General features: G+C 42.2%; 1 protein-coding gene across 6 annotated transcripts in view; it reads right to left on the reverse strand.

Moving 5' to 3' along the window:
• COL27A1 (collagen type XXVII alpha 1 chain) overlaps positions 1–27,819 on the reverse strand; it is a 728,465-nt gene that overhangs the window by 458,963 nt on the left and 241,683 nt on the right. For all 6 annotated transcript variants that reach the window (XM_068248437.1, XM_068248438.1, XM_068248436.1 and 3 more), the window contains 2 exons: positions 14,709–14,779; positions 1,841–3,177 (listed from right to left, as the gene is read on the reverse strand). In XM_068248437.1, coding sequence (XP_068104538.1) covers positions 1,841–3,148 — 1,308 coding nt within the window. In that variant the 5' untranslated portion in view covers positions 3,149–3,177; positions 14,709–14,779. The remainder of the gene's footprint in view (positions 1–1,840; positions 3,178–14,708; positions 14,780–27,819) is intronic.

Raw genomic sequence — 27,819 nt, forward strand, 5'->3', positions numbered from 1 at the left:
GTAGATCTGAGGCACCGCTATTGATGAAAAAAGCTCCCATGCACCCCCCCCCCCCCCCCCCCCGGGACATCACTGGGAATACCTTATATGCCATCAAAGTGAAGGCCCATGAACGTTCACTGTAAAACAGAGCAGCATTAGTAGTTAAAGTATGTTCCTGTTATCAGGATAAATCCATTATCAAGCCATGAGGTGTACAGTTGCATTGAGTGCCTGTTCAAACCAAATGCTTCTCAAAATTCTACGCTACCTCTACTCATTGTTCACACCAATTTAAATCACTCACAGTGAGTTGAGAAGCTCTGCAGAAAGTGCATCCAAAGACATTTTCTAGTAGTAGAGATGGGTAGCTCCTCTCACTTGGATTGAATAGGGTTGTTTGCTCCGTACTCAACCAAGGGTAGCATCGAGGTTGAGTTGTGAGTTGTTTGGCCCTGAGCCTGTCCAGAAATCCCCACCTTGCTGCAGAAACAGTCAACAGCACAAAGCAGGAGGCATTGTTACCCATTTTCCACACCTAGGCTAATTCACAAACTGACAGCGAACTTGGACACTTCTTACCTACTAGCTTTGTTAGAAGTACTGTGGAATACTTGTTTTATGCACATAAAATGATTAACTTGATAACATGTTTGCCATTAATCCTTGCAATATAAAGTGCCAGAGGGCCAATCTGAATTTTTTTTTTCTAACAATAGTAGAGAAAAAAATCAAGAGCTAAATAAACACAATGCCTGACAGCTTCAGCTGGATGCACCCTTTGCATAGTGTATTTACCAGAAAGTCATGTCTTGCCTGAGAAATGAAGCACACAGTGTCTCAACATCATCACTTCCCTGGAAATCCAGCATTTCATTTAGTAGCACCCTCATACATTTTTTCTTTTAAATTCAGTCCGAACAAGACAAGTTGACACTTCTTAAGCACATTGCTGTTTAGCCCTTTAAAAGCCTTGACTGACTAGCAGGATGAAGTTTTTGGGTTAACAGTCGCTGCTCCTGCCACATTCTGAGTTGCTGAACAAAAACCCTCTCATTCTGCAGTGCAAGTAAGTAGACTTCATGCTACCAAATACATACTAGGTACAATGTATGGAAGATCTAGGGGGACCATTTAACACCAGGTAGTATAGGAGCCCCCCTCTCCCCCAACACACACACATCAGGTATGTTGTACGGGGGATGGAGGGGGATCACTAGACAACAGGGAATGCCATATAGAGGAGGGAGGGGAGGGACCACTAGGAATACGCAATATGGGGATGTTAAAAGTAGTAGCTCGGGTTTCTACCCTAGGTTCATGCTAGAGTTAAACAATTTTTCTGGTGAGTGAAGTAAAAGACTAAGTGCCTTGGTTTCAGGGATGGGCTTTCGAGTAAGCAACTACTGGAATTCGAAATTAAAATGAGGCTTGATTGCCTCAGGTAGGACCATAGGAAAAGGAGGGGGTTACTTACCCAGAAGTCCATCGGTTTCTATGTGTCTCAATATACTCGCATGTGACTTATGGGACACGCTCCAAGATTCGCTATCACACTTCCTCCTTCAAGCCGGAAGGCGTGCGAGTGGATTGAGATGCATAGAAGCCGACTGACTTCTGGGTAAGTAACCCCCCCCCTCCCCCGTCTCGTGTAGTAACACCTGAGCTAATCAAGCCTCATTTTAATTTCGAATTCCAGTAGTTGCTTACTCGAAAGCCCATCCCTGCTTGGTTTATAGTCGGACCATTTTATAACTGTATGAAAGCAAAAATAACAATCACAATAACATAACAACTGCAAATATATTTCCTTCTGCATGGTAAATATTACGGTAATTAAAAAAAAAGTAGTTTAACTTACCGGGGAACCTTGATCTCCTTTAGGCCCTGGTGGTCCCATCAAATACGGAAAAGCAGATGGATCAAGCCACAGGTAATCATGAGTGAATGGAGCGCTTGTAATCGTTGACGTGGATGGGTAATAAGTCCCTAATCCTGGTTTGGTGTAAACGACGGAGGAGGCTGTAGTCTGGTCAACTTTGAAGCTCTGAGAAGTTTGATTCTTTTGGGGAACAGCACTAGGCCTTTTCTCAACTGCTTGCTTTGGAGTGGTGGTGGTGTTTGTAGTCCTTGGGATTGCAGTGCTATTTTTAACATGCTTGGAAGACAAAGAAGTTGTTGGAGGCTTTGTGGTTGTTTTTTGGTAGACTTTCTTGGTCACTTTTTCTGGCTGTGGTTTCTTTGTGCTGCTCTGACTAGGAAGGGCACTGTTTTTGGTGACAGAAGGTTGAGGCTGTCTAGAAGAAGCTGTAGATGCTGTAGAAATCCTGAGGGCAACGGTGGAAGTCCTGGATGAGACACTAGGTAAGAGCTGAGTGTCTGTTCTATGCGGGGCTGGAGACGTCACAGAATGTAAGGCCGGTGCTTTGGTTGTTAACTTCACAGAAGGAACCCTGACCTTGCCGTTGGTTGTCAAGTTTGCTTTCATAGACTGAGGGGACGCGGTGCTGAGACTGGCTAAAGGTTTCAAAACTATCTCTGTGCTCAGAGATGAACTGGCTTCTTGGGGTAACAGTGGGATCACGGGTGGCAGATTCGGCCGGTAGGTATCCACTTGCCTGCACTGCTTCTTGAGATATTTACAGTAATTATGAGCTGCCTTGGCTGGAGGATAAATATCAAACTGGCAAACAGCACCTTCAAACTGTATCGTTTGCTGGTTAAGCTTTCCCAACATGAAAACTCCATCAGAATCCAACGTGTCATCTTTCTTTATATGCAAACTGGCATTTACTCTTTGCTTCCCACAAGAACTATATAGAGTCACCTTTTGGCCTTGAATATCAACGGCCATATTGTGCCACTGACCATCGTGGACATTGTAATCAAAATATACAGATTGCTTGTGACCCACATAAACTATAATTTTGCCCGGGATGAACTGCAACCCGAGCTCAAGTTTTTTCTTTTTGCTCCGGACAGCGAATAAGAACGCATTGTTAATACGATGAGAGCAGAGGCTCAGCACCAGAGTAAGATCCGTTCCTAAGCTCGGTGGGATGACAGCGTGAACGGGAGCTTCGACGCGCGCTCTCTGCGTCAAAATGACTCCCGACTTAAATGGTATGACCCCTTCGGGAACTGGGCGGCTGGATGGCTTGCTTCCCATGAGGCCCAGCTTCTGAAGAACGTCCACATCTGAAACCCAAAACCAGAAGTAGGTTAAAACCATGTTCAAAGGAGGCAAAAACAAAAAAGTTAAAAAAGTACAGAGGATTTGCTAGGGTCAGACAGTCACACATTCCTATGGAGCATCTTACTGAATGACAGGCAAACAGCTGTGATTGCTTCGGTCCCTTAACAAGAAACAGTCACACTGTATGATACGCTTCAGGCTAGCCTTCCGTTGCTCTACAAATCTGAGTCTATATGCCAATCACGTACAGGAGAAGTATGGAGCACAAGAATGAAATAGACGTTGCTTTATATGACTTGGTGTAGCAGACACTAAGGTGAACTGATTTCTACAATCACAAAGCCGGAACTCAATGCTGCAATCTCTCCATCACTTTCTATCTTATTCAAAATTCATTAAGTTGCTTAATGTATTAATGTCCCTATACAAGTCAGCTTGAAGTATCATTAACATGTCTTTAAATGGAGCAGTCATCATTAAGGCTTTATACTTGCAGCATCAGTTTTAGCCTCTCTCCAAGATACGGGCATGTAGCCAAGTATACACCATCAACTCACTCAACTCACTATGTGCTTATACCAAAGCACATTAGCTGCAGTGTGTGGTGATCTACTCTTTGCAGATACGTAGGATCTCATTATAGTAAACTCCAAGGGACTAGGAAAATGGTTTACGATATCAGAATGTTACCATACCAGAAGCTGTCATTTTCATGCACATAAAGTATACTATAGTGCTGTATTTTAATTCAGTCAATAATTAGATGTCACTTTTTCTTTTCTAATGGCAATTTATTGAAAATTCAAACCTAAAACAACTGTTACTAATTTTCTTTTTTTTCAGTGGCAAAGAGTCAGTCGGACCACACACAGAGACACAAAGGCGGCAGCGGGCCAGAGAATCTAGCAACCGCCGTGGTCAGGCTCAGACATTATGGGCTGGCAAAGGGGAGCCCCATTGCCTTACTTGTGGCATACAATAGCGGATAGCGCCGGCGTTACTCTTTAGCAAGGCTGCACATTTGGTGGACGAGGTCTAGAATAACTAAGTGCTGCAAAGCCAGTCAACACGTATCCCAGGCTGGACAAATTGCAGCATGCATCCTCTGTAAGATAAAACTTCCTGTTCACACTTGGACTTAACACGGGTTGGACTGCATGATGATTGGCTGCATTTTGGAGAGAGGCTGCATGATTGGCCAAAGTGTGAAGAAAAAGTTTTGTCTTATCCAGTTATAGGATGCATGTTTACTATACCCGAGTTTATTATAACAAAATTATACTGTACTTATGTTCCCTCCCCTCCGCTCGAGTTTGTTAGATGTTGCTTTGCACTCTTCACCTCCTCTGTGTACATTGTTATGAACTCTTCAGCACACAATGAGGAAAGAGTCCCTACTTGTACTAGATATTTTTGTATTTCTGTAAACCAACCTTTACCAACCTTTTATCCCTGGAGGAACCCTTCAAATAATTGTGGGATATCAAGGAATCCCAGCATTAGAGTGTATGTGTGTGTGGGGGGGGGGGGGGGGGGGGGGGGGAGGGGGAGGTGAAGATATATTTTGTGGGAGGAATGTCTTTGAAAGTGGCCCTCCAGTCCATATTTCTTCCTTACAGTGGTATTCCCTATCATAGTTGTACATGTTAGTGTTTATTATACGTTCCACAAGTATAGTGTTCCCTATAAAAGTTTATTATACTACCCCCAAGCCCCTCACTGTACTGTTTCCCTATTCTAGTGCTTTTTATTATTGTCCTTCGTATTATTATGACCCACATGTAGTGCCCCCTATTATGGTGTGCCTTAGAATGTACTTCCACCCCTTCTCAACACCATTAGTTTGAAGGAGACACAAAGGAGCCAAAAGTCTACTTTTTGAAATGTTCTCAGCTTGCCACTGTCACAGGAAAGAAAAATGCCAGGGAACCCCTGAAAAATACTCCAGGAAGCCCTGGTTAAGAAAGAAGCAGTGATGAAATAAATGCACATAAAGCTGTGTTGTTGACCAGAGACACATTTTAAGACTTTTTCAGCCACGTAGAGACCCTGTAGTGACCACAAAAGCAAAAAAAAAAAAAAAAAAAAAAAAAAAAAGTGGCCTCAGATAAAGGGTGGAAGATATTCATCCTCTGTGAGATCCTTTACAACATTCTCATCAGTATTGCAGGAGTAACTCCCCCCAGTAATCTGTGATCTATGTCACAGCTGAATCTCATGTTTTGCCAACTTCCTCCCCATAAAGTGATGTAAATACTGCCCACCTTATCCTCTTAGGCCTATTAGACTACACAGTGTGATCGCTATACAGTTGCAGAAAAATGCAGCAGGTCAGGATTCTGCATTTGTGGACCAGTCCATGCGCAATGCGTTTGCATTCCAATGGACAGTGCAAACACATCCTATTAATAACATTAGTTACATTCACTGTCCGTTTTTGCTTTTTTGCAGTGTGAACAGGCCTTTACAGGGAGGTGAGGACCTCTATTTTAGATTTTGCATTGGTTGCCACAGGCCCCTGTATAACAGGTCTGCACTGAATTATTGCCATACTAATCCAGATACCATTTCATAGTGTGCCATAACTTCTAAAGTCTAAACTAATTCCTCCTGTAGTTGATTGATTTGTAGTGTAGCTATTCAAAAACGGAGTAAATTTTGTTGGCAAACAGACTACTGTCTTGTCAGCTAGAATCTCACAACGTATCAAACTGTACCCCAGAGCAAACTTTATATTTTAATGAAGACCATTATATGGCTAGGTTAACATTTCCAGAAACATCTCCAAAAACATGTCATCAGTAGCATCTGTAAAAATCTAACCATCTTTGACTAATCTCAACAGATTCTTAGTGGGCATTAGTCTCACTGGTTAACCTAACCTGTCACCCTGCAACCTTATCCAGTAACGGACTAATTTTTAGTCAGATTTATGAGTAGGCATCTGGACTAAAGGCAATGGGGATATTTCAAAGTCAATATCTTTTGACAGCAGGATCACTGATAAGGTATACATTACAGGAGATATTACACAACGAGGAAGCTATTTACACATTAGAATTCTTCCTTAAGTATGTCCGCATATGTTGCAAATTATCTAATTATAAAAGAGGAACCGGAGCTCAATGTGATCTTATAGAGATGAAAGTGAGGATTATGATGGATCTGGCGTGTGCTGGTCGCCCTGTGTCTGTCACCAGACTAACTGAGCTACTGAACTTTACCACTAATAAAACATGACACTTTCTGTCCACATTAAACACTAGCTAATCGGAGGTTCTACTGCCTGATTGATCTCCGGAGGTTGTGGATTTTTATTGAGGAATAAGCAACCACTTGTCTTTTCCAGACCATACGTTAATAGAGACATTGGGGATATGAGTCATATAACAGGCATCACTACTACAGTAGAATCTTGTTATAGTAAACTTGGATATAGTAAACTCAGTCCTCAGGTCCCAGCAACCGCATGTGTATAAATATACAATGTAAGACCAATTCTGATAGATAAACTACTTTTCCTGGTCCCTTTGCGTTTATTTTAAGGGTCTATTTCTAGTAGTTCTGCATCATTTTTTTGGGATCCAGATTTATGGATGTGGCTAGGGATTCTACTGTATAGCCTTTTAAAATCTAGCGGTTTTAAGGCAATTCTTATTATTTAGTATTTATATAGCACCGACCTGTTCTGCATCGCTGTACAGAGTATTTTGCCTTGTAACTTAATTGTCCCTCAGAGGGGCTCACAATCTAATCCCTACCATAGTCGTAGATCTATGTATGTATCGTTTCCTGTATGCATTGTAGTCTAGGGCCAATTTTAGGGAGAAGCCAATTAACTAACCTGTATGTTTTTGGAACGTGGGAGGAAATCAGAACATACAATCTCTGTACAGATTGTGCAGTGGCTGGGATTTGAAGTGGGGACCCAACAAAGTGAGAGCGCTAACCACTATGCCACCGTGTACCATTAGGCAATCACTAACAGTACAATTTTAGCAAAGAATCGTTCAAACGATCAGATAAATGTGATCGTAAATAAAATAGTGTAATGCATTGATTATTTCACCATCAAATAACCAATCTGTATTTCCTATCCATTACAACCGATTATAAAAAAAACGGTTTTCTGATGGACAAAACTGTGGAACAATCACTTTTAAGTTGGCTGTACATCATATAATTTTTTAAAATATATTTTCAATTCAAGAATGGCAATCAATTTTTCTGATTGATTGTAACATTTCAAAAATCTGACCAATGTACCACACAAATACCGTATGTAAAATTTTTCCCCAGTTATAAAAAAAATGATTGAAAACTCAGAAAAAATTGCCTGCGTCCGCACATCAAGTAATTTACAATCTACCGTACACCATTCAATTTTCATAAAAATTGATCCGAAAAATCCAACACTCCCGATCTTTTATTGAATAAAAACAGGACATTTGAATTCTCAAACAAATGAAAAAAAAAAGCTTTCAATTTCTCAGGACAGCCGATTGTTTTTATTGAATTGCTGTAAAATTGGATCATTTTATTGTATGGTGTGTGGCCACCTTTAAAATCATTTGCAGTCAATTAGGAACATCAACCGAGTTTATTTTCTGTCAATCGGACCACAATTATCTGATCTTTCGAATGATTCTTGGCTAAAAATTGTACCATTCGTGGCTACCATTAGATCCCTCAAGGGAGAACTGGCAGGAAAAATCACCTTGAATTTTATATGCCAGTGAGAGAAATGGGGCTCTCCATCTTCAAACGTGATCAGGATAAAAAAGTTAAAACTCTATGAGGGCTTGTTCACCACTATGGCGTTTTGTGGGTTTTTTGAGCGTCAAGCCCTTGTGCAATGATTCCCTATGAGAGTGTCCACATATGAGCGGTTCGTTTCCGATCTGCTGAGCAAAGCGCTGCCTGTACCATTTTTAGGGTGATTTTGCTACAATGGAAGGTATAGGAAAACCGCAAAACGTTCACAAAATAGTTTTGTGCGGCGATTGCGTTTGCGCTTTTAAGAATACATACTAGTATCAGGAAGTGAAAAAAGAAATCGCTTTGCAAATGTGCTTTGAAAAGCGCTTTACACAAAACTGTAGCGCGCAGGTAAGCGCCGGGACTGGAAAAACAAAATCACTCTCAAAATCGCAAAGTGCGGCCATCAGCGATTTTGATTTTAGATGTGATCAAAGCCTAATGGGATGTCACAATTTTCAGTAGATCCTGCAATTTGTCATCCACAATCTGCTGTACACAAGTTCTATAGTATGTTATCTGACCACCAACTACTACTTACGCAGCTTTAAAATAAGCAGGTCAGAGCAACGTCCCTCTCGCTTTACCTGCAATCCCATCTGATGGTGGTTACCTCCCCTGAATCACACAGGAATTCCCCTTACAGGTGGTCTGACAATGCCACTGAGAATTCAGAAGTCAGGGGAGCGCTGGTAGAGGGAAAGGCTTGCATTCTGCTGCTTCTTACTTTGTGCTACTACTATAAAGACACTATGCAAGCCCCTGTTTACAATGGTTTTAAAAAGCTGGATACGGACCACATGACTGCTATTTTATTATCCAGATAGGATTGTTTATCTTCTACAGAGAGAGGGGAGCAGATATGTACATAATTTTGGAACTGTTCATATATTGTAAAATTTCTATTTTGCCTTTAAGACCTAGCTCAGCCTTAAAGTGGATCCGAGATGAACTTTTACTCCTTGCATAATTGTGTTCCTTTCCTATTGTTTATAGGGCATTCCTCAATCCAAATACTTTTTTGTTTTAATGCTCTAATTCCCTATAAACTAAACAAGCCACGTCCACAGGTTTTCAGAGAGCCTTGGCACTGTCAGACAGTAGCAAGGGCTAATGGGAGCTCAGTCTGGACAGGAGGAGGGGGGGGGGTATTACTAGCCAGAGATTTCAGAGGCAGAGGGGAGGAGGGAGGAGGAGGATTAGGTTTTTTTGCTCAAGATGCAGATAAGCCTGCCTCTGTGTAATGTTTACAAACAACATGGCTGCTGTCATTGTATCACAGGAATAAAAAATCATATTCTATTAAAACGGTTTGCAGCTAGATTTGCTGTGTAAACTATCTAAACTTTAGATAAGCTATATAGACAAGTTACTTGTTATAGTTAGCTTTTCATCTCGGATCCGCTTTAAAGCTAAAAAAAAACAGTTCTCTAGAGATGGTAAAATAAACCTTACTATATTCCCAAATGAAAACCGGGACATCCTTCAGTGCTTAAGATACTTGCTTGCTTTAAGCTTCCCCCTCCCCCACTTCCATTCATTCCCAGATTTAAATCTGAATATGAAATAAACCTTGGGATGACTCCAACCCATCCGAGTTATGGAAAACTGGCATAAAGACTGCTAACACTAGCAATTCCAAATTAGAGTCACTTCCAAGAAGCTGGTTTTTGTGCACATTAAAACAAGGCTGGAGCTGTCCCTTGAACCAGGTAGCCAGTACACCAAGCAGGGGACAACTGGCGGCTAAAGATCCTAAACTTCAGCTATTCCAGCGAATGGAGTAAAACTTCCTTTGGTTGTCTAATAAAAAAAAAAACCACATCCTAGCTCACTGTGGGAACCATCTTCTGAATGCTGCACTGTCATAAAGTTTTCAAGGTACAAACCTGGCCTAGATGCTTTATTCTGGTTTCAAAATTTTATTGAACATTTTATGAACAACATACAGCATAACAATAAACAGTAGGAAAAGTGTATATACATAAACATATTGTAGTGCAATTCTTCAAAATATCCTGCGCTCACATGTATCACTTCCAATTTCAGCAATCAGTAAGGTGAGAGGCCATTGGTGGTGGTGTAATACACTACACGCAGGAGGAGGTGAACTAAGTTCGTGGGTTTATGCTTTTCTGCTGTCTGTGATTTGGCAGTCACAGTGGATGGTGAGGACCTGTGAGACTCTATCTTTGGATTAAGCACTGTGAGAGTGTCTGCTTCACTGCTGGGAAGAGTGTTGTTATACAAGTTTTTTTCTGCTGTCTGTGATCTGGCAGCAGTGACACATGGTGAAGGTCTATGACTACTGAGTTCTGATAGACCACAAGTGAATGTATGGCACTGGGGAAGTTGGTAGTAGGAAATGAGATATTGAAGCAGTATCACGCTATGTTTCTCTGTTTATTTCTCTTCTTTTTATGAGCGATATAACCACGGAATTGGAAGTGATACATGTGAGCGCAGGATATTTTGAAGAATTGGACTATACACTATATGCTTGGTGACTGATTCTGCGACCCATGGACACGTAAACAATGGACTGAATTTCACTATTGATTATCAACTGTTACGTTTGTTGAATATTGAGCTATTGTTATTTTGATAAGAGTGAGTGAGCGCATTTATACACTGGGTTGATATTGTAGTGCAAACCTTACAAGGAACACACATCAAAATCAATGATTCATAGCAACTCCAGTAGCATATTAGCTTCTTATATTGCAGAAGCTAAAGCCATACACATGAACTCATATGACAAGTGTGTGTAACAAGAACAGTTAGAACAATGGGCTCAAAGAAAAGTAGCACCAAGAGCATTCAGTTCTGAAGAGATTATATGGGAGATAGTAGGGGGGTCCTCCCCTCCTCTAGACCAGGGCTTCCCAACGCTGTCCTCAAGTGCCACCAACAGTACTTATTTGGATAAAACCACAAACATTCACAGGTGAGGTAAATGGCGTCTCAGTGGAGTAACTGCCTCTGTGGATTTCCACAAAACATGCAGACAGTGGGCCTTGGGGACTGGGTTGGAAAGCCCTGCTCTAGAAGAGCCCACCACAGGCCATAGACGAGGGGCATGGGAGAAGAGGGACGAAGAGATAAAGAAAAAGGAGAAGGAGGGGAAAAGAAGAGACCAAGAGAGGTCTATCTGAAGAGAATGGTTTTCAGTATTATAGGTCTTGGCGTCTAGACCAGAGAATTCAAATTGTATCCAGGGTTCTAGATTTTTTTATGCTAATTGTTTTTTACCCCAATTGTCTGCTATTAGTTAAAGGTTTGCAACTCTTGCATGGATAATATTAGGCCATGGTGAGAGTACTTTAAAGGTTACAGAATTATCATTTGTGCAGTAATCACTGTGCGCTCACACCAAGCAAGAACTTTTCTCAATAAATCCTGGAGGAAAACCTAGACTAGGGCTTGGTTCCCACTTGGAGCGGGTGCAAAATGGCATGGTAAAAGCTGCACAGGATGCGCTGCACTTTGTTGCACGTCCGCAATATCCATTTTGCATCTGCTCCGTCCACTTCTCCCTGATGCCACGCAAATGCCCACATGTCCCCCGGTTCACTCCTCCACTCGGTCCTCTCCATCCATTGGTTTATAACAGACCAATTATCCCTAGCAACAAAGAGGATTTTAACTGGTCCACCATGAACCAATGAGAATCCTCCCTGTTGCTGAGGATTCACATTGTTTTTTTGAAATCCAGTGGGGAGCCCTGTGCTTCTGCCGGGCACCGATCTGTTTACCAGTTTCATGAGCGAATGGAGTCAGCAGTGGCAGAACCAGACCAGGACACGCAAGTATCTGTGTAGCGGTGGATGGTGGTGGGCAAAGTGGTGCGACCAGCCTATTGAGAACAGAGACTGTCTGTTCTCATAGGCTTTCATTGCGTCTGTGCACTCAGCGTTTTGCGGTCAGTTTTTTTACAAGTGGAAGCAGATCCTATTTTATTTTAAACAATAGGATCAGCATCCTGCCTTTATTGGAGGTGCAGAAAATTTACCGAACGGGCAAATTTTCTGCCAAAGCAAGGCTCACACATTAAAATCCACATATACACATTGGAATTGTGCAAAAACACACATGCTGCGCATCTAATGAAAGTCAATGGAGAATCACGCTTCTGCTAAAATTTGCAAAATTGCACTGGGTTTTCGCATGTGCTAAAAAAAAAGAAACCTCCTTGCAGCATAAAATTTGCACATTCCTTAAATTTGCACATTCTTTGCAAATTCCCATTGACATTCATTAACTGCAGTAAAAAATACAAAAAAAAAAAAACCCAAAACACACACGAATGCAAATTTTACCAGCAAAATCACACGCGAAAAATTGTTTTTTGTGTGAACCCTGCCCCACCGAAAAAAATGTCTCTTTTTGAAGGGGTATCCACACAACTGCACAAGACTCCATACCACGCAACCTTCTACTGGTAGACTACATTAAAAAAAAAAAATCCGGGCTAGGCTAGGGAGAAACAGGCTCATACTCCATACTTATGGCGTTTAAATTAAGTAGTTAATGGCAGGAATATAAAAAGAAGATCGTGCAAACTTTGTTGATCCAGCCAACTACTTTTGTTACGGGTATCACTTCATGTAATTCATTCTTGTTGCAAGTGCCACATGTGGAGAATAAAGTATTCCTTGATGCTTTTAACATCTACTGTTTTCTGCAAGGGGCTTATCATCTCTTTCCGTACATGAGTGTTTAGTGGCAGTCATGAACAGCAGACAACTACCTTCTGCATTCCCGATACTGAACGCCTGTTAACAGACACGTGCGTCACATTGTTCAAACAGTCTTCATGCAGCACCAGAAAGAGATTCTTCTGTAGTTAGCAGAACTCAGAGTAAATTAAGAGCTAAATCATATTTGGAACAGAGGGGGGCAGGCACATCATCCAGGATTCAAGCTAAACTAGAAGCCAAGAATACAAATCTTCCGCTTGTCAACAATTGGAAAATCTCAAAGAAACAAAGTTCTAAGTGAGCTATGATTGCCATAATGTAGCCGTAATGTTGAGAAAAGAATTCTCCTGACTTGCAAATATTCACTAGCCCAGGAAGAGAAAGAAATATATCCAGCTGCTGATAGGCAATTACCTTATATACTCACATATAAGCCTAATTTTTCAGTACAAAAAATGTGCTGAAAAATTACCCCTTCGACTTATATGCGAATCAGTGGAGCAGGTTTTATTACTTGCAGAGGAGCATAAGTATTGTGCACTAGACTAGTGATCCTGCTCTTGCCAGCTAAATTCCTGCTGTGTCCGTGCCCCCCATCCCCTGCAACATGATGTGCAGAGTGTGCTGCTAAAGACTACCTGTGTCCCCTGGCTTGTGGAGCAGAGCACGCAAGCAACGTGTCAGCTGTGCAATGATCGGGGATTCTTCCTGTGTGGCAATCGCTGTGTCTCATATCTATAACGCCATCTAGTGGGATCTTGAGATACAGTTGTATCATCCTTGGGGCACATCTGGCTATGGGGAGGGGGCTGACTTGTACTGGGGGCACATCTGGCTACTGTGGAGGGGGCTATACTGGGGATGAGGGTTATATGCGAGTCAATCATTTTTTCTTGGTTTCTGAGGGAAAAGTGTGTACCTCAGCTTATACGCGGGTTGGCTTATATGCGAGTATATACGGCAGCTGAATGTTTGGTTAATTAACTGCCCGCTAGCGGATTTCATTGGCTAAATTTAATTCCCTCCCTGGTTTAGTGGGGGATTTGCGCTTTAGGAAAGATTTTGCTCGCAACTACTCACTAGAGTAGTCTTCGGCAACTGCTGGGCACACCCTGCCTCACTTCTGGTGTCTATAGCCTTGACTGTAGACTCCTATGTTGTTAATCAAATTACTGAGTTGGTAGAAAGCTGCAAAGCAAAATAATGTGGTGTAAGTTCATGTATTGACCGTCACATGCTTTAAGTCCTGCAGCTGACATCTCAACAGCATTCTTTCTGGTAATCATCCAATTGTGCAAAAACGGTACCTCTTAAAAGTTGGGGCCCACTTTAGTGAGTATGAAACTTATTCCTACTCTCGCCTACATCCACACCTCACCATCATACGAAGATGCTTTTTCTATAAGTGTATTGGCTATCTGGCTCCTTGAATCCATCCACACTTGATTTAGTGATTGCAATGGAGGTAAAAAGTCGCATTGTAAATTATGCATGTGGTGTAATGAATACAGTGAAGCATACAGTGCATAAAAAGTATGCTTCATTGTAACTTAACTCCTGAAGTCTTCAGTCTTATCTGAACATTTATTTCTGAGCAAAGTGTACTCAATAGAGAGGCTTTACAGGTAGATCTAGCATTCAAGATTTCTGTAACAGCCCAGAAAGGATGGTTATAGATTTTATCACACACTCAGTGTCAGTTGCTCCTGCATGTGACAGGTCTGCCTTACTATCCTGCCTCTATGCTCAGCATTCTCAGCTCTCACACAGACAAGCAGATGGTCCTTTCTGTAGTTACACGAGAGCAGTATTTATATCCCCACGCTTTGATTTGGCTGCTTTGATTCTTTATGTTGCAATTAGAGGCTGCCATTTTATTTTCTATGCTAGAAATCCGTCATTCAGGAACATTGGCATAAAGGCCCAGCCAATTCAGCAGAAAGAAAAGAAGCATAACATGTTGGAGACAAACAGTTGTTTGTGTGTCATGATGAGGGTGATCTGTATACATTATAACCCAATCCCTCCCTCCTTCCCAATCTGTACACTGTATACAATTCACAGAGTTTATTTACCTTCAGCTGCTCCCTGAGAAATATCCAGGCAACAGGAAATATATAAAATTATCCAAACAAAGAGCGATCTCCTAAAAGGAAAAAAGAAGAAAGGAGGCCTTTAGGATAATGAGCAATAATTACAAATAATGGGAGAGCAATATACAAGCACATGCAACACATATGTCATTTACAGCAAGCAAGTCTTCCACGCTGAGCTGCGGAAGTAGCAATAAAAGTATAACAGTCATCAGGAGAGCTTACTTTATTAGAACTGACATTTGACATAAGGAGATAAACATGGTAACACATAGTACCAAGCCTACGTAGAACCTGCCTGCATTTTCTGCCTGCCATCACTTTCTATTTTCTTTTAGTGCAACCCCTAATTGCACTAATTCAGCTCTCCTGAAAATTAAATTGAACCCCAAACACTGTTATCCAACTTAGCAAACAGTCCTGATAACAGGAGAGGCCTGAAAAATCTAAAAGCTACATTTTTTTTTTTTTGGGGGGGGGGCTGAATAAACCAGATTTTACCTCACACTGAAATGGCTGCTGTGCAGACTTCACTAGTCTCGCTCATGTAAGGAAAAAAGCCATGCATAAGTGCCTTCATTCTACTGGGCCTGCGCGAACCATACTAGCACATGCGCAGTTTGGCAATGTTTGTCCATGGCCATGCTCTTACATTGAAGAAACATTTAAAGGGACCCAACACTGGAGTGAAATGGTATACGAAGATACGGGGGGGAGGGGCTGATGTGTGGCCAGAGCCTTACCACCACCGAGAAAAGTATTTATCTTGAGTATTTATGACTTCAGGATTGTCTAATGACATCTCAGCTCTGTATACCAGTCTGGAGCCAATTTCAGTGGCTCCTGACCTTGTGATCACTGGGAACCAATCACAGGTGAAAAGTGGAAAAAAATAAAGGATTAAACTGCTAATAAATACTGTACAAGAGTCTCCAGGACAGTTCTGTTTACCATTAGCACCACACATCCAATTAATTATTTCGTAAGTAGATTTTTTAGTTGAGGTCGGTTTTAAATTGTAATCAAAACTACATCTCCTTATACTGCACATTGGACACCAAATCTTTACCATTAACATTTATCTTCACTTGCATGTTTCTATATCTTGCATTTTTAATCCATGTAAAATAAAACAGGTTTTTATTTTTAAATTGCAATTGTATTCTTTTACATAATTTATGCAGCAACTCAGAGACGTGATTTTCACAAACCTCCCCTTGAAATTTCGCGGTTCTTTAATCTATTGTAAGGGACCTTTTTTACTGGCCGCTTTTAGATTGCATTTTTCGGATCCCAGCGATTTGTCAATTGCAAATGAACTGCAATAACATGGTAATCACTGTACCCTTTTTCCATCTATGCGCTTACATTTTTTGGCGCTCGCTGAAGAACTGCATGCTGCATTTTTCCTCTGTCTCATAGCTAGTTTTTTAACTCACCACAACATGGTCGCGAATTGCACTACAATCGCGTTAAAATCACATTACAATGCCTTTGCGATGTTGATTGCAATTTTGGGTGTAAAAGGGTCCTTATCTGTTTTATTTCTCTGCAGAAGTTAAAACAAACAAAAAAAGGATGCACTTTGAAATGACAAAGGGAATTAGCTACTGTCCTTCTGTTGTCACCGGAAGGAAAGCAGAATTACAAGCTGTCATCAGTCACCTGGATTCAGTCTTGTCACCTTAAATCCCATCCACATTCTCCACTCTGAAACCAATGCTCAGCAATCCTAGCTTAGTCTCCAACACAGATAACAGAAAGTGAGGTACCAGCAGCTGCCAGTCACCACTAGGGATTCTGGTAACTACAATTGGGTGTCCAACAAGCAGGTGATGCAGGAGGCAGCATGCACCTCCCATCCGCATTGCTAACATTGTCAGGCCAGGCTAGAAGGATGATGTCATCAGGTTGTTCAAAACTATTCTAGGTTATCTCTGAAAGCTTTTCATTTTTTTTGCATTTCAAAATGAACCCAATCAGAGGAGGGTCAGGAATGTGTATGGCTAAGTTTCTAGGATATTTGAGAATTTACTTAAAGGACCTCTGTCGCGAAAAATCTTATAATTTAAAATATCTGTAAACATATACAATTAGGAAGTAGGTTTCTTCCAGAGTAAAATGAGCCATAAATTACTTTTCTCCTATGTTGCAGTCACAGTAGGTAGAAGAAATCTGACAGAACCGACAGGTTTTTGACTAGTCCATCTCCTCATGGGGGGTTCGCAGGGAGTTCTTTATTTTCAAAATGCACTTAGTGGATGGCAGTTGCTCCGTCCAACTGACAAAAAAGTGTACGGTGATCAGGGAAGCTGGTCAGCATCTTTGTATAAATCGTTTTCAGGGAGCGTCTTTATAAAGAATAAAGGCCATGCTGAGATCCCTTATAGCGAGATGGACTAGTCCGAAACCTGTCGATAATGTCAGATTTCTACTACTTACTAAAAATGCCAACAACATAGGAGAGATGTAATTTATGGCTCTTTTTACTGAGGAAGAAACGTACTTCTTATTTGTAGGTGTTTTAAATTTTACGATTTTCGCGACAGTACCACTTTAAAGCCCGGCTCCCGGTACAAATATTTTCTTAGCACTGTGTAAGCACACACACAAAAAAAAAACAACTCAAAATGTTCACACCCTTCTCTAATCTACTCAAAATTAAGAAAAAAAAGCAATGACAGGAGTTCCACTTTAAATGCTTTCTGCCACGCACAGTGTAGATGTACAAGGGCCATGAGGTCCTAGCACCAACAGTCACGCCAGTCCCACCGAGTTCATGAACAGTGACACTGAGTCATTGTCACCAGGCAGAAAGGTCAAAGAGACTGAGCGCTCCATTCTACTAAACCAGCTGCCTAGAACTACATCACCCGCTTTACAAAGGGCACCCTGGAAAAATGATGACAAAATACACCCACCCTCCACAGATCTCAAAAACACTGCCCATTGTTACCAGGTCAAAATGGAAGTTCGTTTTTTCATTATTTCATTTCAGGAGGGAAGGGCTGGTGGTCAGTTTAGAATTCTTGTAAAAATTCTTGCAAGACAAATATAATGGGAATCAATGCATCGCATGATAAATCCCAGAGAAGGGTTGTTGTCAATTACAGCAGTCATTGTGCCACTGCAGAACAATCACCCCTCACACACACAGAGGACCTGGTTTATGGAGGTTCTTCACAGCTGGGTGATTGTGGAGGACATAAACAATACAGAAACTTTGGACTAAAAATTTGTCTACATTCAATGTCTTCTGAGTGTCTGCCCGGGAACAAGCATGCAAAGCAGGGAAGTCAGAATCAGGGCTGTGGAGTCGGTACAAAAACCAACAGACTCCTCAATTTATGAAACCACAGACTCCAACTCCTCCAACCAAAAATTGCTCAGACTTCACTGCCATTGCCTAGAATAGGATTTTCCTTAATAAAATTCACAGGAATCATTACGGGGATAGCACAATACATCTTTTATGTAAGTAGAAGTAGTATTTATCTACTTATATACGTGTTTTTTTATCTCTAGGTTAGCATGGGTGTTGCTTGTTCTTTAAAAGGCATTTTATTGATAAGATATAAAAATACACCTAGGAGAAAACTTCAGAGGAAAAGTAAAATGGATCAGGCCCAATAGATCATTTGAAAGAATCAGACAATGTTTTTTGTCACTTCTTATTTTCTGTAGAAGGAAAGGAACCAGTCCAAATTTTTTTATTAGCTCCTTACTCATACTTAAAGAGGAACTCCAGTGAAAATAGTGTAATAAAAAAAGTGCTTCATTTTTACAACAATTATGTATAAATGATTTAGTCAGTGTTTGCTCATTGTAAAATCTTTCCTCTCCCCGATTTACATTCTGATATGTATTACATGGTGACATTTTTACTGTGGGCAGGTTATGTAGCTGCTGCTTGCCGTTTACAGCTGTCTCCAACGGCCAAAACAGCTATTTCCTGTCTGTGAACCTTGTTACATTGTGGCAAACTGTCAAAAGTACCGCGGTCCTCAGAGCTTCTTGTGGGAGGGGTTTCACTACAATATCAGTCATACAGCGCCCCCTGATGGTCTGTTTGGCCAAATCAATAACTGCAAAGTGGGGTGTGCATAATTATTCAGCCCCCTTTGGTCTGAGTGCAGTCAGTTGCCCATAGACATTGCCTGATGAGTGCTAATGACTCAATAGAGTGCACCTGTGTGTGATCTAATGTCAGTACAAATACAGCTGCTCTGTGATGGCCTCAGAGGTTGTCTAAAGCCCAATCTACACGATACGATTCTTTATACGGTTAGATTACGATTCTATTTACAATCCGACATGTCCGATCGGGATTCGATTCAATTCGATTTGCCATTGTTTTGCAATGGCAAATCGAATTGAATCCCGATCGGACATGTCGGATTTAATCAGATCGTAAATAGAATCGTAATCGAATCGTATAAAGAATCGTATCGTGTAGATTGGGCTTAAGGGAATCTTGGGAGCATGAAGTCCAAAGAACACACCAGACAGGTCAGGGATAAAGTTATTGAGAAATTTAAAGCAGGCTTAGGCTACAAAAAGATTTCCAAAGCCTTGAACATCCCACGGAGCACTGTTCAAGCGATCACTCAGAAATGGAAGGAGTATGGCACAACTGTAAACCTACCAAGACAAGGCCGTCCACCTAAACTCACAGGCCAAAGAAGGAGAGTGCTGATCAGAAATGCAGTCAAGAGGCCCCTGGTGACTCTGGATGAGCTGCAGAGATCTACAGCTCAGGTGGGGGAATCTATCCATAGGACAACTATTAATCATGCACTGCACAAAGTTGGCCTTTATTTCCATAAAGGCCAACTTTGTGGCAAGAAGAAAGCCACAAAGAAATTTCCATAAAGGCCTCTTGAGTGGCAAAAAGAAAGCCATTGTTAACAGAAAAGCATAAGAAGTCCCATTTGCAGTTTGCCACAGCAAACATGTGAAAGAAGGTGCTCTGGTCAGATGAGACCAAAATGGAACTTTTTGGCCAAAATGCAAAACGCTACGTGTGGCGGAAAACAAACACTGCGCATCACTCTGAACACACCATCCCCACTGTCAAATATGGTGGTGGCAGCATAATGCTCTGGGGGTGCTTCTCTTCAGCAGGGACAGGGAAGCTGGTCAGAGTTGATGGGAAGATGGATGGAGACAAATACAGGGCAATCTTGGAAGAAAATCTCTTGGAGTCTGCAAAAGACTTGAGACTGGGGTGGAGGTTCACCTTCCAGCAGGACAATGACCCTAAACATAAAGCCAGGGCAACAATGGAATGGTTTAAAACAAAACCTATCCATGCGTTAGAATGGCCCAGTCAAAGTCCAGATCTAAATCCAATCGAGAATCTGTGTCAAGATCTGAAAACTGCTGTTCACAAACGCTGTCCATCTAATCTGACTGAGCTGGAGCTGTTTTGCAAAGAAGAATAGGCAAGGATTTCAGTCTCTAGATGTGCAAAGCTGGTAGAGACATCTATATATATAAAATCGGATGTATGTGTGTGTGTGTGTATGTGTGTATGTGCCGCGATCACTCGAAAACGGCTGGACCGATTTGAACGAAACTTGGTATACAGATCCCTTACTACCTGGGATGATATGTTCTGGGGGTCTTGCGGCCCCCCTGCACACCTGGGCGGAGCTACAAACAGCAAATCAGATTTCACCCATTCAAGTCAATGGAAAAAATGTAAAAGGCTGCCATTCTCACAGTAATCAAGCCAGAGTCCCCACACTTGGCACAGTTGGTCACTTGGTGACTGAGGTTACAAATCCAGGAAAAGTGGGCGGAGCATAAAACAGCCAATCAAAATTCAGCCATTCATTTTAAATGGGAAAATGTAAACTGCAGCCATTCTTACACTGTTAATCGCAGGGTTCTCAAACTTGCCACACTTGGTCACTGGGTGAATAAGATTACGATTTAGGAAAGTGGGTGGAGCCTACAACAGCCAATCAAAATTCACCTATTGCGTTTAAAGGGGAATATTTAAACTGCTGCCATTCTTACACTGTTTATGGCAGAGGTTTCAGACTTGCTGCAGTCAGTCATTGGGTGACTGGGGTCCAAATTCACTAAAGGGGCATGGCCAAAAACAGCCAATCAGATTTCTTTGCTGGATAAACTGCTTCCATTCACAGATTGTTGATGCCAGGAACCTGAAAGCTTACAAAATTGGTCATTGAGTGACTGTGTGACAAAGTTACACAAAGTGGGCGGAGCCAAAAACAAATTTTACTGGGAAAATATAAACTGCAGCCATTCTTACACTGTTAATGGCAGGGTTGTCAAACTTTGCACAGTTGGTCGTTGGGTGAATGAAATTAAGATTTTGGAAAGTGGGTGGAGCCTACAACAGCCAATCAAAATTCAACTTTTGATTTTCAAAGGGAATATTTAAACTGCTATCATTTTTATACTGTTAATAGCAGATGCCTCAACCCTGGTACAGTTGGTTACTGGGTGACTGGGGTTCAAATTCAGAAAGGGGTGGAGCCACGAATAGCCAATCAGATTGGTACCCCAATCTGATTGGCTATTCCCCAAGAAGTACCCCAAAGCTGATAAACTTGGTAATTGAGTGACTATATGTCAAGGTTACAAAAAGTGGGCGGTGCCAGAAACTTAATATTTTACATGGCAGGGTTCCCAAACTTGACGCAATTGGCCACTGGGTGCCTGGGATTATTATTCAGAAATGTGGGTGGAGCCTACAACAGCCAATCAAAATTCACCTATTGATTTTCATGGGGAATATTTACATTGCTACCATTCTTACACTGCTAATGGCAGAGGCCTTAAACCTGATACAGTCAGTAATTGGGTGAATGGGGACCAAATTCACTAAAGGGGGTGGAGGCACAAACAGCCAATCATATTTCTTAGATTGATTTCAGCCATTCTGTTATTGGCAGGGTTCTCAAACTTGACACAGTTGGCCACTGGGTGACTAGGATTAATATTCAGGAAAGTGGGTGGAGCGTACAGCGGCCAATCAAAATTCATCTTTTGATTTTCAAGGGGAATATTTACATTGCTGCCATTCTTGCACTGTTAATGGCACAGATTATTATACAGATAAGTGGGTGGAGCCTAAAAAAAGCCAATCAGAATTCACCAGTTGATTTTCAAGGGGAATATTAAAATTACTGCCATTCTTGCACTGTTAATGGCACAAGCCTCAAACTTGATACAGTTGGTCATTGGGTCACTGAGGTTCAAATTCAGAAAAGGGGATAGAGCAGGCACGGGCAAACTTGGCCCTCCAGCTGTTGAGGAACTACAAGTCCCACAATGCATTGCAGGAGTCTGACAGCCACAGTCATGACTCATAAAGGCAAATGCATTGTGGGATTTGTAGTTCCTTAACAGCTGGAGGGCCAAGTTTGCCCATGCCTGGGATATAGCCACAAACCGCCAATCAGATGTGTTTCATTTCACTGGGAAAATACAAATTATTGATGCCAAGGACCAAAAGCTCACAAACTTGCTCATTGAGTGACTGTGTGTCTAGGTTACAAAAAGTGGGCGGAGCCAAAAACAAATGTCACTGGGAAAATGTACACTGCAGCCATTCTTAACTGTTAATGGCAGGGATCTCAAACTTTGCCAAGATGGTCACTGGGTGACTGAGATTAATATTCAGGGAAGTGGGTGGAGCCTATCATAGCCAATCAAAATTCACCTGTTGATTTTCAAGGGGAATATTTAAATTGCTGCCATTTTTACACTGGTAATAGCAGATGCCTCAAACCTGCTACAGTTGGTCATTTGGGTGACTGGGGTTCAAATGCTGGAGAGGGGCGGAGCCACAAACCCCAAAGCCAGGGGCGTAGCAATAGGGGTTGCAGAGGTTGCGACCGCATCGGGGCCCTTGGGCCAGAGGGGCCCCGAAGGGCCCTCCCTCAACTACAGTATTAGATCTCTATTGCTCCTGTGCTCATAATAATGACTTCTATGGATACTTTGAATAGTGGTTATCATTAACAAACTGTTCCATCCCCTTCTTGCACCTCTGCCACTGTAGTTGCCATTGGCAGGTTTTGGTGCGCCGTATCAATTGTTATGTATAGAGTGTTTGGGGGGCCCCATTGAAAAACTTGCATCGGGGCCCACAGCTCCTTAGCTACGTCACTGCCCAAAGCTCACAAACTTGGTCATTGAGTGTCCGTGCATTAGGGTTAGAAAAAGTGGGCGGAGCCAAAACCGGTCAAATACATACACGGGCAGGCAGTTCCAGGCCATTAGTGGGTGGAGACAAATACAAATTTCACTGGGAAAATGTATACTGCAGCCATTCTTACACTGTTAATGGCAGGGTTCTCAAACTTTACACAGTTGGTCACTGGGTGACTGGGTTTAATATTCAGAAAAGTGGGTGGAGCCTACAAAAGTGAATCAAACTTCACCTATTGCTTCTCAAGGGGAATATTTAATTGCTGCCATTCTTGCACTGTTAATGGCACAGGCCTCAAACCTGCTACAGTTGGTCATTGGGTGACTGGGGTTCAAATTCAGAAAAGGGGGTGGAGCCAGAAACAGCCAATCAGATTTTTTTTTCATTTCAATGCAAATTATTGATTCCAAAGACAGCAAAGCTCACAAACTTGGTCAGTGAGTAATTGTGTGTTAGGGTTAGAAAAAGTGGGCGGAGCCAACACTAGCCAAATACATTCCCGGGCAACGCCGGGCAACCAGCTAGTACCCTAAAAGACTGGCAGCTGGAATTGCAGCAAAAGGTGGTTCTACAAAGTGTTGACTCAGGGGGCTGAATAATTACGCACACCCCACTTTGCAGTTATTGATTTGTAAAAAATGTTTGGAATCATGTGTGATTTGCGTTCCACTTCTCACGTGTACACCACTTTGTGTATACCACTTTCATGTGGAATTCCAATAAAATTGATTTACATTTGTGGCAGTAATATGACAAAATGTGAAAAACTTCAAGGGGGCCGAATACTCTTGCAAAAACTGTAAATATTACTCTACTTGGTTGCTATGGGAAACTGGTCTACTACTGTCCAAACAAGCTTAATCATTGCTAGCATCTATGGTACTCATACACTGTTGCTCCAAATTATTTGCCATTTTAGGTGACAAGAAGGTTTGATGGGCGGCTTGCTGGGCAGCTTCAGTGATCTCACCAAGTGAACAGCAGCGAGCCAAACTCTGAAGACACAGAGCAGAGGACAGCCACACAGCCCATGTTCTCATCACTCAGAGCTGCACAATCTTGGCTCTGTCTCAAGTGCCAAAACACTGGAACACGCACTTTGGCAGAGCACAACAAGAGAGTGGAAAAACCTTAATCCAGCTAGGAGATGCCCGGTCAGTGACTAATGAAGGGTATTAATTGTCGTAGGTTAACAAATCGCTTTTTCCATCAGCCTGTAAAGTGGCAGCAAAGTGACTGCATGCTCAGACACTGTATTGGAATACAATACGCACGGCAGCCAAGTGGCTGTGGCAGAGGATCACTGCCCTGGCTGTGCTGTGGGATTGACCTGCGCTCCACAGCAGGGGGTATAGTGGGACCTATAACTTTGAAATAAGATCCAGCCCATGGAATTCACAGATCTTTGTATGTTCTGGGAAAGGGGTTATCCAGTTTATGTAGCCAAAACACATCAAAGAATAATTGTACTTTTAAAGGGGAGCACCACTTTAATGAAAAAAGTTGCGAAACTTAAATAAAACAATTCATAAAACATGCTTATGTTTTACAATATGCATTTAAAAATCATTTATGTTTGCCCATTGCCCAAATCTTTCCTCTCCCTCACTTATTTTCTGAAATGGATCACAGGCGGCAACATATTTAGTACTGGTAGGTGATCTCTGCGGAATGTTCGTTACGGAGTTTTAAAGCCAATACTAAAACATAGCTGGTCTCCCAAAATGCTGTGGGGGAGAGAATTCTGCATTGTTAATAGTTTAGCCTAAGCTAAGCTAAAGGACGGGGCTACATACCAATATACAGCAATATAAAGCTTTAGGAAGGGTTTCTGATGCTGAAATCGGGAAAATGACCATAAAAGTGGGTATGCTGAATAATATACTGCATTCGATTGTATGTCACTACAATGCCTCTTTAAATAATCACTACATTATTGAATATGCAAAAACTTTGTAAGGGCTTGACCCCACTAACGCAGTTGTGTCCGCTTTTCAGCATCACGTTGATGTGGAAGGGCTCATTTACATATAATGGGCTTGATTCACTAACCGGCACTAAGTGTTAGTGTGCGCAAACCACGGCGTTAGGTGGTTTGCGCCCACAGTTGAAATAATCCTGCTCACTGCGCGAATAATAGTGCGCATTGCTGGCCCTTAAAAGTCGAACCCGATGCAACGAAAATGACGCATCAGGCGCCCGTTAAGTAGCGCTATGATGCACCACTTCGGGGGCACCCGATGCGTCATTTTCGTCGCATCGGGTGCGACTTTTAAGGGCCAGCGGGTGCAACGTTATCGTCGCACCGCACACGAATATCTGCGCACCCGCTCAGTGCACAGGGCCGCGCGCAAGGTAGGTTTCCGCACACTAGCAGCCATAAAGGGCTTTTCACACCGGCGCTAACACAAAATGATTGCACTTCTGATTGCTATTATGATGCAAATGTCAAGATTATATCTAGATCATAAATGCCGGTTCCCTGCTGAAAGCATCCTGTTGGCAGCGGAGATAGAGGGAGGGGGAAGGGCGCGGTCTGGGCAGCAGCTGTAATTTTGTCTAACATGGAGTATGTAAAAGACGAGTGTCTGGAAGATATTGATCCGTTTCCTAATCAACCACTAATCTATAAGTGTATGGGCAGATTTTTACTTGTAAAACAGAGTAAGGCCTAGTGCACACCAGAGCGGTTCTGCTGCGGTTTGCGATCCGCTAGGGTAATGTATTTCAATGGGCTGGTGCACACCAGAGCGGGAGGCGTTTTGCAGAAACGCATACTCCAGGGCTGCTGCAGATTTTGGATTGCGGATGCGTTTCTGCCTCAATGTTAAGTATAGGAAAAACGCAAACCGCTCTGAAAAACGGCACTTCAGAGCGGTTTGCCAGGCGTTTTTTCTTACAGTAGCTGTTCAGTAACAGCTTTACTGCAACAATACATGAAATCTACTACACCAAAAACGCTTCACAAAACCGCAAAATGCTAGCTGAAACGCTACAGAAAAAGAAGAAAAAGCATTTCAAAATCTGCTAGCATTTTGCAGGTCTGCTAGCGGTTTTTGGTGTGCACCAGGCCTAATTTGTAACCAATGACAACCATATACAGTTATTAGTGCAGGGCAGTCCAGAATTCTCAGCTCTGTGCCACTGGCTCACTGCTCACCCAGAAGAAGCATAGTAGAATTTCAGACATCCCAGGCAGGGAACACACTTGTAGGGCTTGTTAACACCTAGGGAGTTTTTGCCCTTTTTTCAAGCGCTGGCGATTTTGAAAAATCGCCCTAAAAAGCTTGTGCAATGATTTCCTATGAGACTGTTCACATCTGAGCGGTTCATTTCCGATCCGCTCAGAAAACCGATGGCTGTATAATTTTCTGAGAGTTTTTGCTCAATAGAAGGTATAGGGAAATCGCAAAGCGCTGGAAAAACCCCTTTGTATAGCAATTTCCCCAGTGCTTTGATGAATAAATACATTGTATTTATTCATTTCCAGATCAAATAGTTTAATACCTGACTTGTGTCAGGAAGTGAAGAAAGCCGAATCGCTCTACAAAATCGCGTAGAAAAGCACGTTTTTTTAAAAACGCAGCGGCCACCCGAGTGCCGGGAGGGGGGAGGAAAAAAAATGGCTCGCAAAATCGAAAATCGCTGCCATCAGTGATTTCGATTTGAGATGTGAACAAAGCCTTAGAGTCGTGCGTGTTTTGCCACGCATGGCAAAAAAAAATGCACTGCCCTTTGTAGTCAATGGTCCACACGTCCATTTGCAATCCTTTGCGTTTTTCCCTGCAAATGTTAAATTGGACAGCATTTTGTTACACACACACACAAATCTACACACACACCTACACACTACACACACACACACACACACACACACACACAGAGACACACACACACAAAGTCCATTACTGCAATGTATTGCACCGCATGTGAAAGTATGCAAACAAACGCAAACACAGAGCATGGGATAGCGCAATTGCAAGCAGGCACAGAACTGCAAACTCGGCAATCATCAGGGGGAACACATTGTGTTCCCTGCCTTACAGAATTTGATTAGGAATATTTATAGATACAGTTAAAGCTGCTAAGCAGCAGATGTGCAGGTGCCTGCCCCCTAGTGTTACTCTATGGAGAGAGAGCTCTGAACAGTCCTGTGTCTGACACCAGATGCTAGTATAGCTTTCTAAATGGATCGCAAAGCAACAGAGCTGAACAGTCACAACACAAGGTAGAGCTGTGCTGCGACCATACAGTGAGGCATACAATACAATGAACGTATGCCTCACTGCCACTGTAAACACGCATGTTGCACTGCACTGTATTGCACGCAGCACGTTCTCTCGATGGAGCCCAGCCCATTGCACCACAACGCACATAATGTGCTAGCCCTATAGGAATATCATTGTATCGCATTGTGACCATGGACAACAGTGTGAAAGAAGCCTTAAAGGATAACTGAAGCGAGAGGGATATGGAGGCTGTCAGATTTATTTCCTTTTAAGCAATACCAGTTGCCTGGCTGCCCTGCTGATCCTCTGCATCTAATACTTTTAGCCATGGACCTTAAACAAGCATATAAGCAGATCAGGTGTTTCTGACATTGTCAGATCTGACAGATTAGCAACATGCTTGTGTCTGGTGTTGTGCAGACACTACTGCAGCCAAAATGGCAGCCTCCATATTCTTCACACTCCAGTTGTCCTTTAAATGTCCAGTCCGGGCACAGCACATTGCACAAATACCAGGCAGTTGGTCAGAAAGTAGGCATCACCAGACAAGGGACCACTTTGGTGCAATTAGTCCTTGAATTTTGTCATTGAAATAAGCAGATAGGAGAACCTGTTTTTATGCAGAGCTAGCAATGTAATCGTAATGCAAAAAATGTACTTGGTAAGCACTTAT

This window comes from Hyperolius riggenbachi, chromosome 8 (genome assembly GCF_040937935.1).
Source record: "Hyperolius riggenbachi isolate aHypRig1 chromosome 8, aHypRig1.pri, whole genome shotgun sequence".
Classification (NCBI taxonomy): domain Eukaryota; kingdom Metazoa; phylum Chordata; class Amphibia; order Anura; family Hyperoliidae; genus Hyperolius; species Hyperolius riggenbachi.